At 40.9% G+C, this 13,589-nt stretch overlaps 1 protein-coding gene across 1 annotated transcript; it reads right to left on the bottom strand.

The window, feature by feature from the left end:
• Nucleotides 1-240: 240 nt before the first annotated feature.
• On the bottom strand, nucleotides 241-12,454 carry LOC126988358 (uncharacterized). Its single transcript, XM_050846414.1, has 2 exons — nucleotides 11,545-12,454; nucleotides 241-383 (listed from the first exon to the last, which is right to left on the bottom strand). The coding sequence occupies exons 1-2, from the start codon at nucleotides 12,362-12,364 to the stop codon at nucleotides 373-375; spliced, it is 831 nt and encodes a 276-aa protein (XP_050702371.1). The 5' UTR covers nucleotides 12,365-12,454; the 3' UTR covers nucleotides 241-372.
• Between the last annotated feature and the right edge of the window lie 1,135 nt (nucleotides 12,455-13,589).

Here is a 13,589-nt window from a genome sequence, read left to right as displayed (position 1 = left end):
TCAGCTGTTGTGTTACCTCTGGACGTGTTAAGTCTGTAATAGTCCTTCCTGGCAGCACCCATCACGGCTGTGACTCTCTTCTTCAGGACTTTGTATTCTCGTTGTAAGCTTATGTTATATCTGTCATGTCTTAGAGCTTTCTGTGTGGTGTTCCTTCCACGGATGACGAGGAGAATGTCTTCACTCAACCTTGGCGCGGGAGGAGAGGAGAGGAGGAGGAGGAGAGGAGAGGAGGAGGAGGAGAGGAGAGGAGGGGGCAGGTTGATAGAGGATATAGAGACACACAATGGGCGCCTCTGTGCCCCGGAGCCCCGTCCCTGCCGCCTTCAAGGGTCTCCTGCTGGTCACTCGGGGCGGCGGGCGTGTACTGGTCTAGGCGGCGTCTGGAGAAGGGAGAGGAGAGGCGCGGCTGTAATATTATTGTTATTATTGTTATTATTATTATTATTATTATTATTATTATTATTATTATTATTATTATTATTATTATTATTATTATTATTATTATTATTATTATTATTATTATTATTATTATTATTATTATTATTATTATTATTATTATTATTATTATTATTATTATTATTATTATTATTATTATTATTATTATTATTATTATTATTATTATTATTATTATTATTATTATTATTATTATTATTATTATTATTATTATTATTATTATTATTATTATTATTATTATTATTATTATTATTATTATTATTATTATTATTATTATTATTATTATTATTATTATTATTATTATTATTATTATTATTATTATTATTATTATTATTATTATTATTATTATTATTATTATTATTATTATTATTATTATTATTATTATTGTTATTATTATTATTATTATTATTATTATTATTATTATTATTATTATTATTATTATTATTATTATTATTATTATTATTATTATTATTATTATTATTATTATTATTATTATTATTATTATTATTATTATTATTATTATTGTTATTATTGTTATTATTATTATTATTATTATTATTGTTATTATTATTATTATTATTATTATTATTATTATTATTATTATTATTATTATTATTATTATTATTATTATTATTATTATTATTGTTATTATTATTATTATTATTATTATTATTATTATTATTATTATTATTATTATTATTATTATTATTATTATTATTATTATTATTATTATTATTATTATTATTATTATTATTATTATTATTATTATTATTATTATTATTATTATTATTATTATTATTATTATTATTATTATTATTATTATTATTATTATTATTATTATTATTATTATTATTATTATTATTATTATTATTATTATTATTATTATTATTATTATTATTATTATTATTATTATTATTATTATTATTATTATTATTATTATTATTATTATTATTATTATTATTATTATTATTATTATTATTATTATTATTATTATTATTATTATTATTATTATTATTATTATTATTATTATTATTATTATTATTATTATTATTATTATTATTGTTATTATTATTATTATTATTATTATTATTATTATTATTATTATTATTATTATTATTATTATTATTATTATTATTACTATTATTATTATTATTATTATTATTATTATTATTATTATTATTATTATTATTATTATTATTATTATTATTATTATTATTATTATTATTATTATTATTATTATTATTATTATTATTATTATTATTATTATTATTATTATTATTATTATTATTATTATTATTATTATTATTATTTTTATTATTATTATTACTATTATTATTATTATTATTTATTATTATTATTATTATTATTATTATTATTATTATTATTATTATTATTATTATTATTATTATTATTATTATTATTATTATTATTATTATTATTATTATTATTATTATTATTATTATTATTATTATTATTATTATTATTATTATTATTATTATTATTATTATTATTATTATTGTTATTATTATTATTATTATTATTGTTATTGTTACTATTGTTATTATTATTGTTATTGTTTGTGTTTGTGTTGTTGTTGTTGTTGTTGTTGTTGTTGTTGTTATTTTATTTGTTGTTGTGTGTTTGTGCCTGCAAGTTGTGTTTGTGCCTACAAGTGTGTGTTTGTGCCTAAAAGTGTGTGTTTGTGCCTACAAGTGTGTGTTTGTGCCTCTGTGTGTTTGTGCCTACAAGTGTGTGTTTGTGCCTAGTGTGTGTTTGTGCCTACAAGTGTGTGTTTGTGCCTAAAATTGTGTGTTTGTGCCTAGTGTGTGTTTGTGCCTAAGTGTGTGTTTGTGCCTACAAGTGTGTGTTTGTGCCTACAAGTGTGTGTTTGTGCCTACAAGTGTGTGTTTGTGCCTACAAGTGTGTGTTTGTGCCTACAAGTGTGTGTTTGTGCCTACAAGTGTGTGTTTGTGCCTACAAGTGTGTGTTTGTGCCTACAAGTGTGTGTTTGTGCCTACAAGTGTGTGTTTGTGCCTACAAGTGTGTGTTTGTGACTACAAGTGTGTGTTTGTGCCTACAAGTGTGTGTTTGTGCCTACAAGTGTGTGTTTGTGCCTACAAGTGTGTGTTTGTGCCTACAAGTGTGTGTTTGTGCCTTCAAGTGTGTGTTTGTGCCTACAAGTGTGTGTTTGTGCCTACAAGTGTGTGTTTGTGCCTACAAGTGTGTGTTTGTGCCTACAAGTGTGTGTTTGTGCCTGCAAGTGTGTGTTTGTGCCTGCAAGTGTGTGTTTGTGCCTACAAGTGTGTGTTTGTGCCTACAAGTGTGTGTTTGTGCCTGCAAGTGTGTGTTTGTGCCTACAAGTGTGTGTTTGTGCCTACAAGTGTGTGTTTGTGCCTACAAGTGTGTGTGTGCCGACCAGTGTGTGTTTGTGCCTACAAGTGTGTGTTTGTGCCTGCAAGTGTGTGTTTGTGCCTACAAGTGTGTGTTTGTGCCTACAAGTGTGTGTTTGTGCCTACAAGTGTGTGTTTGTGCCTACAAGTGTGTGTTTGTGCCTACAAGTGTGTTTGTGCCTACAAGTGTGTGTTTGTGCCTACAAGTGTGTGTTTGTGCCTACAAGTGTGTGTTTGTGCCTACAAGTGTGTGTTTGTGCCTACAAGTGTGTGTTTGTGCCTACAAGTGTGTGTTTGTGCCTGCAAGTGTGTGTTTGTGCCTACAAGTGTGTGTTTGTGCCTACAAGTGTGTGTTTGTGCCTACAAGTGTGTGTTTGTGCCTACAAGTGTGTGTTTGTGCCTACAAGTGTGTGTTTGTGCCTACAAGTGTGTGTTTGTGCCTACAAGTGTGTGTTTGTGCCTACAAGTGTGTGTTTGTGCCTACAAGTGTGTGTTTGTGCCTACAAGTGTGTGTTTGTGCCTGCAAGTGTGTGTTTGTGCCTACAAGTGTGTGTTTGTGCCTACAAGTGTGTGTTTGTGCCTGCAAGTGTGTGTTTGTGCCTACAAGTGTGTTTGTGCCTACAAGTGTGTGTTTGTGCTTACAAGTGTGTGTTTGTGCCTAAGTGTGTGTTTGTGCCTACAAGTGTGTGTTTGTGCCTGCAAGTGTGTGTTTGTGCCTACAAGTGTGTGTTTGTGCCTACAAGTGTGTGTTTGTGCCTTCAAGTGTGTGTTTGTGCCTACAAGTGTGTGTTTGTGCCTGAAAGTGTGTGTTTGTGCCTACAAGTGTGGTTTGTGCCTACAAGTGTGTTTGTGCCTAGAAGTGTGTGTTTGTGCCTACAAGTGTGTGTTTGTGCCTACAAGTGTGTGTTTGTGCCTGGGGTGTGTGTTTGTGCATACAAGTGTGTGTTTGTGCCTGCAAGTGTGTGTTTGTGCCTACAAGTGTGTGTTTGTGCCTACAAGTGTGTGTTTGTGCCTACAAGTGTGTGTTTGTGCCTACAAGTGTGTGTTTGTGCCTACAAGTGTGTGTTTGTGCCTGCAAGTGTGTGTTTGTGCCTACAAGTGTGTGTTTGTGCCTACAAGTGTGTGTTTGTGCCTACAAGTGTGTGTTTGTGCCTACAAGTGTGTGTTTGTGCCTACAAGTGTGTGTTTGTGCCTACAAGTGTGTGTTTGTGCCTACAAGTGTGTGTTTGTGCCTACAAGTGTGTGTTTGTGTCTACAAGTGTGTGTTTGTGCCTACAAGTGTGTGTTTGTGCCTCAAGTGTGTGTTTGTGCCTCCACGTGCTAACAGATGGAAGAGAAGTGGAAGGAATGTGGAGCAATACAAAATGTGAGGAGTGTGTTTGTGCCATGCAAGTGTGTGTTTGTGCATACTACATCCCTTGGTTTCTTTGTTGTTTTCTCGGTGTTTAGAGTGGATACAAGGCTGTGTTTGTCTCTACTGATACCTGATCCTTTACCTCCACTTTGTGTTTAAGGAACGAAGATACGGAGAGTGGAGAAATAACGGAAAATATGGAGACAAGTGGACCAGATTCCTGCAATGCAAGCACTTTTCGTGATATTCATTCCTTGGTTTCTTTGTTGTTTTCTCGGTGTTACTAGTGGATACAAGGCTGGGTTGGTCTCTTGATACCTGATCCTTCAACTCCACTTTGACACTTAGGGAACGAAGATAAGTGGAAGGAGAGTGGAGAAATAATTGAAAATATGGAGACAGGTGGATCACCTCGGCGCCATTCAAGCACGTTTCGCGATTGATATCCCTTGGTTTCTTGGCTGTTTTCTCGGTTTCTGTAGTGGATACAAGGCTGATGATGGTCTCTTATGATACCCTGATCCTTCACCTCCACTTTGACACTTAGGAACGAAGATAAGTGGAAGGAGAGTGGAGGAATAACGGAAAATATGGAGACAGGTGGACCAGCTCGGCGCCATTCAAGCAATTTTCGAGACAGATATCCCTTGGTTTCTTGGCTGTTTTTTTGGTTTCTAGACCGCTAGAAAATCAGGTTGGTCTCTACCGATACTCTGATCCTTCTCTTCTACTTTGGCATTTAATGAACGTTTATAAATGGAAACGGAATGGAGAAATAACAAAAATATGGAGACAGGTGGACCACCTCGGCGCCATGCAAGCACTTCATGGCAATAGACATCCCATAGTTTCTTGGCTGTTTTATCGGTTTCTGTAGTGGATACAAAGCTGGGGTTGGTCTCTTATGATACCTGATCCTTCACCTCCACTTTGCCACATAAAGAACGAAGATAAGTGGAAGGAGAGTGGAGAAATAACGGAAAATATGGAGACAGGTGGACCAGCTCGGCGCCATGCAAGCATTTTTCGCTTCAGATATCCCTTGATTTCTTCGCTGTTTTCTCGGTTTCTATATTAGATAGAAAACTTGGGTTGGTCTCTCCTGATGGTCTGATCCTTCTCCTCCTATTTGCCACATACAGAATATATATAAGTGGAAGGAGAGTAGAGAAATAACGAAAATGTGTTAAGTGAACGAGATTCGCGCCATGCAAGCAATTTTTTCGACATCCCTTGGTTTCTGGCTGTTTTCTCGGTTTCTGGAGTAGATACAAGGCTGGGATTGCTCTCTATGATACCCTGATCCTTCTTCTCTACTTTGGCTTAGAACGAAGATAAGCGGAACGAGAGTGGAGAAATAAACGAAAATGTGGAGACAGGTGGACCAGCTCGGCGCCATGCAAGCACTTTTCGCTACAGACAACCCTTGGTTTCTTGGCTGTTTTCTCGGTTTCTGCAGTGGATACAATGCTTAGGTTGGTCTCTTGTGATACCCTCATCCTTCATCTCCACTTTGGCACTTAGAGATTTAAGATAAGTGGAAGGAGAGTGGAGAAATAAACGAAAATGTGGAGACAAGTGGACCAGCTCGGCGCCATGCAAGCATTTCTCGCTACAGACATCCCTAGGTTTCTTGGCTGTTTTCTCGGTTTCTCGACGTAGAAGACTTGGGTGAGTCGCTTCTGATACCTCATCCTTCACCTCCACTTTGCCACTTACAGAACGAAGATAAGTGGAAGGAGAGTGGAGAAATAAAGGAAAATATGGAGACAGGTGGACCAGCTCGGCGCCATACAAGCATTTTTCGATACAGACATCCCTTGGTTTCTTGGCTGTTTTCTCGGTTTCTAACCAGATAGAAGACTCGGGTTTATCTCTACTGATACCCTGATCCTTCACCTACTTTGCTACTTACAGAACGAAGATAAGTGGAAGGAGAGTGGAGAAATAACGCAAAATATGGAGACAGGTGGACCAGCTCGGCGCCATGCAAGCACTTTCGCAATAGACATCCCTTGATTTCTTGGCTGTTTTCTCGGTTTCTGTATGAATAGAAGACTGCATTGGTCTCTTATGATACCTGATACTTCACCTCCACTTTGCCACTTAAAGCACGAAGATAAGTGGAAGGAGAGTGGAGAAATACCCGAAATTGTGGTGACAGGTGGACCAGCTCGGCGCCATGCAAGCATTTTCGCTACAGACATCCTTGGTTTCTTGGCTGTTTTCTCGGTTTCTATAAGATAGAAAACTTGGGTTGGTCTCTACTGATGCTCTGATCCTTCTCCTCCACTTTGCTACATACAGAAGGAAGATAAGTGGAAGGAGAGTGGAGAAATAACGAAAATCTGGAGACAGGTGGACCAGCTCGGCGCCATGCAAGCATTTTTCGACATACATCCTTGGTTTCTTGGCTGTTTTCTCGGTTTCTTTAGGAGATACAAGGCTGGGATTGATCGCTCATGATACCCTGATCCTTCACCTCTTTGGCACTTACAGAATGAAGATAAGTGGAAGGAGAGGAGAAATAAACGAAAATGTGGAGACAGGTGGACCAGCTCTTCGACATGCATGCATTTTTCGCTACAGACATCCCTTGGTTTCTTGGCTGTTTTCTCGGTTTTTCGACCAGATAGAAGACTTGGGTGGGTCGCTTCTGATACTTTCATCCCTCACCTCAACTTTGAACTTTAGAACGAAGATAAGTGGAAGGAGAGTGGAGGAATAACGGAAAATATGGAGACAGGTGGACCAGCTCGGCGCCATACAATCATTTTTCGCTACAGACATCCCTTGGTTTCTTGGCTGTTTTCTCGTTTTCTAGAATTAGATAGAAGACTCGGGTTGTCTCCTTTGATACCCTGATCCTTTACCTCCACATTGGCACTTAGGAAGTAAGATAAGTGGAAGGAGAGTGGAGAAATAATGGAAAATAGGAGACAAGTGGACCAGCTCGGCGCCATGCAAGCATTTTCGCTGCAGACATCCCTTGGTTTCTTTGTTGTTTTCTCAGTTTCTATAGTTGATACAAGGCTGGGTTGTCTCTAATGATACAATGATCCTTCACCTCCACTTTGCCAATTACAGAAGGAAGATAAGTGGAAGGAGAGTGGAAAAATAACGGAAAATATGGAGACAGGTGGACCAGCTCGGCGACATGCAAGCACTTTTCGCTGCAGGCATCCCTTGGTTTCTTGGCTGTTTTCTCGGTTTCTATAATTAATAGAAGACTCGGGTTTATCTCTACTGATACACTGATCTTTCACTTCTACTTTGCCACTTCAAGAACTAAGATAAGTGGAAGGAGAGTGGAGAAATAACTGAAAATGTGGGGACAGGTGGACCAGCTCGGCGCCAAGCAAGCGACATACATGCCTTGGTTTCTTGGCTGTTTTATCGATTTCTATTATGAATAGAAGACTCTCTTATGATACCCTGATCCACCACCTGCACTTTGCCACCTAGAGAACGTAGATAGGAGGAAGGAGAGGAGAAATAACAAAAATATGGAGACAGGTGGACCAGCTCGGCGCCATGCAAGCACTTTTCGCAATAGACATCCCTTGGTTTCTTGGCTGTTTTCTCGGTTTCTAGTGAATACAAGACTTGGGTTGGTCTCTACAGATACCTGATCGTTCACTTCCACTTTGCCACTTCGCGAACGAAGATAAGTGGAAGGAGAGTGGAGAAATAACTGACAATATGGAGACAGGTGGCCCAGCTCGGCGCCATGCAAGCATTTTTCGCTACAGACATCCTTGGTTTCTTGGCTGTTTTCTCGGTTTCTCTACCAAATAGAAGACTCGGTTTGGTCTCTAATGATACCCTGATCCTTCACCTCCACTTTGAAACTTAAAACGAAGATAAGTGGAAGGAGAGTGGAGAAATAACGGAAAATATAGAGACAGGTGGACCAGCTGAGCGCCATACAAGCATTTTTCGACCTAGACATCCCTTGGTTTCTTGGCTGTTTTCTCGGTTTCTGTAGTAGATACAAGGCTGATGTTTGTCTCTTTTGATACCCTGATCCTTCACCTTCACTTTGCCGCTTCCAGAACGAAGATAAGTGGAAGGAGAGTGGAGAAATAAACGAAAATGTGGAGACAGGTGGACCAGCTCGATGCCATGGAAGCACTTTTCGCTACATACATCCCTAGGTTTCTTGGCTCTTTTCTCGGTTTCTATAATAGATAGAAACCTGCGTTGGTCTCTTGATGCTCTGATCCTTCACCTCCATTTTGCCACATAGAATATAGATAAGTGGAAGGAGAGTAGAGAAATAACGAAAATGTGGAGACAAGTGGACCAGATTCGCGCCATGCAAGCAATTTTTTACATACATCCCTTGGTTTCTGGCTGTTTTCTCGGTTTCTGGAGTAGATACAAGGCTGGGATTGATCGCTCATGATATCCTGATCCTTCACCTCACTTTGCCACTTACAGAATGAAGATAAGTGGAAGGAGAGTGGAGAAATAAATGAAAATGTGGGGACAGGTGGACCAGCTCGGCGCCATGCATGCACGTTTCGCGACATACATCCCTTGGTTTCTTGGCTGTTTTCTCAGTTTCTTGAGTGTATACAAGGCTTGGGTCGGTCTCTACTGATACCCTGATCCTTCACCTCCTCTTTGTGACTTAGGGAACGAAGATAAGTGGAAGGAGAGTGGAGAAAAACCGGAAAATATAGAGACAGGTGGACCAGCTCGGTGCCATGCAAGCATTTTCGCTACAGACATCCCTTGGTTTCTTGGCTGTTTTCTCGGTTTCTGGAGTAGATACAAGGCTGGGATTGATCTCTTTGATACCCTGATCTTTCCCCTCCATTTTGCTACTTAGAGAACGTACATAAGTGGAAGGAGAGTGGAGAAATAACGGAAAACATGGAGACAGGTGGACCTTCTCGGCGCCATGCAAGCATTTTTCGCTACAGACATCCCTTGGTTTCTTTGTTGTTTTCTCGGTTTCTATAGTTGATACAAGGCTGGGGTGGGTCTCATATGATACCCTGATCCTTCACCTCCACTTTGCCGCCTACAGAACGAAGATAAGTGGAAGGAGAGTGGAGGAATAACGGAAAATATGGAGACAGGTGGACCAGCTCGGCGCCATACAAGCATTTTTCGCTACAGACATCCCTTGGTTTCTTGGCTGTTTTCTCGGTTTCTGGAGTAGATACAAGTCTGGGATTGATCGCTCATGATACCGTGATCTTTCACTTCTACTTTGGCACTTCAAGAACGAAGATAAGAGGAAGGAGAGTGGAGAAATAACGGAAAATGTGGAGACAAGTGGACCAGCTCGGCAAGATGCAAGCATTTTTCGCTACAGACATCCCTTGGTTTCTTGGCTGTTTTCTCGGTTTCTGCAGTGGATACAAGGCTGGAATTGATCTCTTATGATACCCTCATCCTTCATCTCCACTTTGGCACTTAGAGATTTAAGATAAGTGGAAGGAGAGTGGAGAAATAAACGAAAATGTGGAGACAGGTGGACCAGCTCGGCGCCATGCAAGCACTTGTCGCTACAGACATCCCTTGGTTTCTTGGCTGTTTTCTCGGTTTCTAGACACGCTAGAAAAATCGGGTTGGTCTATACGGATACACTGATCCTTCACCTCAACTTTGGCATTTAATGAACGAATATAACTGGAAGGTGACTGGATAAATAAGCTAAAATATGGAGACTTGTGGACGACCTCGGCGCCATGCAAGAATTTTTCGCTAGAGACATCCCTTGGTTTCTTGGCTGTTTTCTCGGTTTCTAGAATGAATAGAAGACTGAATTGGTCTCCAGATATTCTGATTCTTCACCTCTACTTTGCCACTTATAGAACGAAGATAAGTGGAAGAAGAGTGGAAAAATAAAGGAAAATATGGAGACAAGTGAACCAGCTCGGCGCCATGCAAGCATTTTTCGCTACAGACATCCCTTGCTTTCTTGACTGTTTTCTCTGTTTCTGGAGAGGATACAAGTCTCGTGTTGGTCTTTAATGATACTCTGATCCTTCACCACCACTTTGTGATTTAGGAAAGATAAGTGGAAGGAGAGTGGAAAAAAACGGAAAATATGTGTCAGGTGGACCAGCTCGGCAAGATGCAAGCATTTTTCGCTACAGACATCCCTTGGTTTCTTGGCTGTTTTCTCGGTTTCTCTACCAAATAGAAGACTCGGGTTGGTCTCTAATGATACCCTGTTCCTTCACCGCCATTTTTGCACTACGACAATCAAGATAAGAGGAAGGAGAGTGGAGAAATAACAGAAAATAAGGAGACAGGTGGACCAGCTCGGCTCCATGCAATAATTTTCGCTTCAGACATCCTTGGTTTCTTTGCTGTTTTCTCGGTTTCTAAACCAGATAGAAAGTCTGGGTTGATCTCTTATGATACCCTGATCCTTCACCTCCTTTCACTTACAGAATAAAGATAAGTGGAAGGAGAGTGGAGAAATAACGAAAATATGGTGACAAGTGGACCAGATTCCCGCAAGATGCAAGCACTTTTCGTGATATTCATCCCTTGGTTTCTTGGCTGTTGTCTCGGTTTCTGCAGTAGATACAATGCTGATGTTGGTCTCTTTGATACCCTGATCCTTCTCCTCGACTTTGGCTCTTCCAGAACGAAGATAAGCGGAAGGAGAGTGGAGAAATAAACGAAAATCTGGAGACAGGTGGACCAGCACGGAGACATGCAAGCATTTTCGCTACAGACATCCCTTGGTTTCTTGGCTGCTTTCTCGTTTTCTATAATAGATAGAAAACTTGGGTTGGTCTCTACCGATGCTCTGATCCTTCTCTCATTTTGGCATTTACAGAATATATATAAGTGGAAGGAGAATGGAGAAATAACGAAAATATGGAGACAAGTTAACGACCTCGCGCCATGCAAGCATTTTCATGGACATAGACATCCCTTGGTTTCTTGGCTGTTTTCTCGGTTTCTGGAGTAGATACAAGTCTGGGATTGATCGCTCATGATACCCTGATCCTTCGTCTCTACTTTGGCACTTAGAGAATGAAGATAAGCGGAACGAGAGTGGAGAAATAAACGAAAATGTGGAGACAGGTGGACCAGCTCGGCGAGATGCAAGCATTTTTCGCTACACACATCCCTTGGTTTCTTGGCTGTTTTCTCGGTTTGTTGACCAGATACAAGGCTGGGGTTGGTCTCTACTAATACCCTCATCCTTCAACTCTGTTTGATTCTTAGGGAACGAAGATAAGTGGAAGGAGAGTGGAGAAATAAACGAAAATGTGGAGACAGGTGGACGGAGATATGTACACACACACACACACACACACACACACACACACACACACACACACACACACACACACACACACTTACTCTGATCCGCTCCGCGACGCTGTTGTGTGCGGAACAAGTCCGCCGCTATCAGTGTTGCTGCCACGGCCGTCACAAGGGCGACCAGCACTGCTGTCACCGCTGCCACCAACAAAGGGTCGGGCGCGGGTGTAGTGGCTCGTGTGATGGGCGCGGGTGTAGTGGCTCGTGTGATGGGCGCGGGTGTAGTGGCTCGTGTGATGGGCGCGGGTGTAGTGGCTCGTGTGATGGGCGCGGGTGTAGTGGCTCGTGTGATGGGTGGGGGCGCCGTGCAGTTGGGTGTGTTTAGTGGCCAGGACCGTGCGGTAGTGTCTTGATAGGGACACTCAGGTGGTGGTTCCGTATGTCTCCATCGTGACGGGCCGTAACCCACCACGTCCAGACCCTGTAGCTTGTCAACGGTGACCCAAGAGTAACAGTCCTTCAAACTATCACCAAGACGTGCACCGAACAACACCACACGGTGACTGTGATGCACATACACACCCACCCTCAACTTCCACCAGGCGGTTGTGTTGGCGGCGGTGAACAGGCTGTCCTTGGAGAACCACGCGGCCCGCCTCACCGTTGTTCCATTTCGGGTGTCCACTAGGGCCTGCAGACCCACACCAAGGAAGCCTTCCTCGGGCCACAGGTACACGGTCTTAACATAACCACCATCACCGTCCCTTGTTCCGCCGCCTATGCGCTGCACCTCCCCTTCTCCGAGCACCACGTCCGCCTCCCGGCAGCGCCGTGTTCCCTGGCTCAGCGCCACCACCACCACCAGCAGGAAGAGGAAGACGTGTCCCCGGGGCAGCAGACGTGAGAGACGACCCATCATGGTCTGTGTGTGTGTCTGGGGGCGGCGGATGAGCGAGAGTGTGTGTGTGTGTGTGTGTTTGTATGTTGAGGTGACGAGCGCCAGCGATGAACTCATGAACCGACTCTGACGCGACGCTTTAAGTATGGCGGATGTGCTCTCTCTCTCTCTCTCTCTCTCTCTCTCTCTCTCTCTCTCTCTCTCTCTCTCTCTCTCTCTCTCTCTCTCTCTCTCTCTCTCAATAAGTAAATCAGATACAAACGTTCAGAAAGTAGTTATTGAGATAAAAAATGTAGGAGGAAGTAGTGCGGGGCAGATCCGACATTTTTTACTCTTTTCTCACACACGCCCAGTTACGGCATTGCTGGTCCACTTGTCCACATGTTTTCTCTCATAGCTCCACTCTACTTCCACTTATGTACGTGCTCTAAATGTCAAAATGGAGGGGAAAGATCAGGGTATCAGTAGAGACTAACCCGAGCCTTCTATTCATTCTAGAAACCGAGAAAACAGCCAAGAAACCAAGGGATGTCTGCAGCGAAAAGTGCTTCCACGGCACCGAGCTGGTCCACCTGTCTCCACTTTCGTTTATTTCTCCACTCTCGTTCCGCTTATCTTCATTCTCTAAGTGCCAAAGTAGAGACGAAGGATGAGGGTATCATGAGCGATCAATCCCAGACTTGTATCTACTCCAGAAACCGAGAAAACAGCCAGGAAACCAAGGGATGTATGTCGAAAAAATTGCTTGCATGGCGCGAATCTGGTTCACTTGTCACAATATTTTCGTTATTTCTCTACTCTCCTTCTACTTATATATATTCTGTATGTGGCAAAATGGAGGAGAAGGAGCAGAGCATCAGTAGAGACCAACCCAAGTTTTCTATCTATTAAAGAAACCGAGAAAACAGCGAAGAAATCAAGGGATGTCTGTAGCGAGAAATGCTTCCATGGCGCCGAGCTGGTCCACCTGTCTCCATATTTTCCGTTATTTCTCCACTCTCCTTCCACTTATCTTCGTGCTGTAAGTGGCAAAGTGAAGGTGAAGAATCGGAATATTTGTAGAGACCAATCCAAGTCTTCTATTCATAATAGAAACCGAGAAAACAACAAAGAAACCATGGGATGTCTATTGCCATGAAGTGCTTGCATGGCGCCGAGCTGGTCCACCTATCTCTTTATTTTCCGTTATTTTTCCACTCTCCTTCCACTTATCTTCGTTCTGTAAGCGGCAAAGTGGAGGTGAAGG

This window comes from Eriocheir sinensis, chromosome 69 (assembly GCF_024679095.1).
Source record: "Eriocheir sinensis breed Jianghai 21 chromosome 69, ASM2467909v1, whole genome shotgun sequence".
NCBI classification, from domain to species: Eukaryota; Metazoa; Arthropoda; class Malacostraca; order Decapoda; family Varunidae; genus Eriocheir; species Eriocheir sinensis.
Note: the sequence above shows the minus strand (reverse complement) of the source record. Positions and strands in the feature narration are given on the sequence as shown.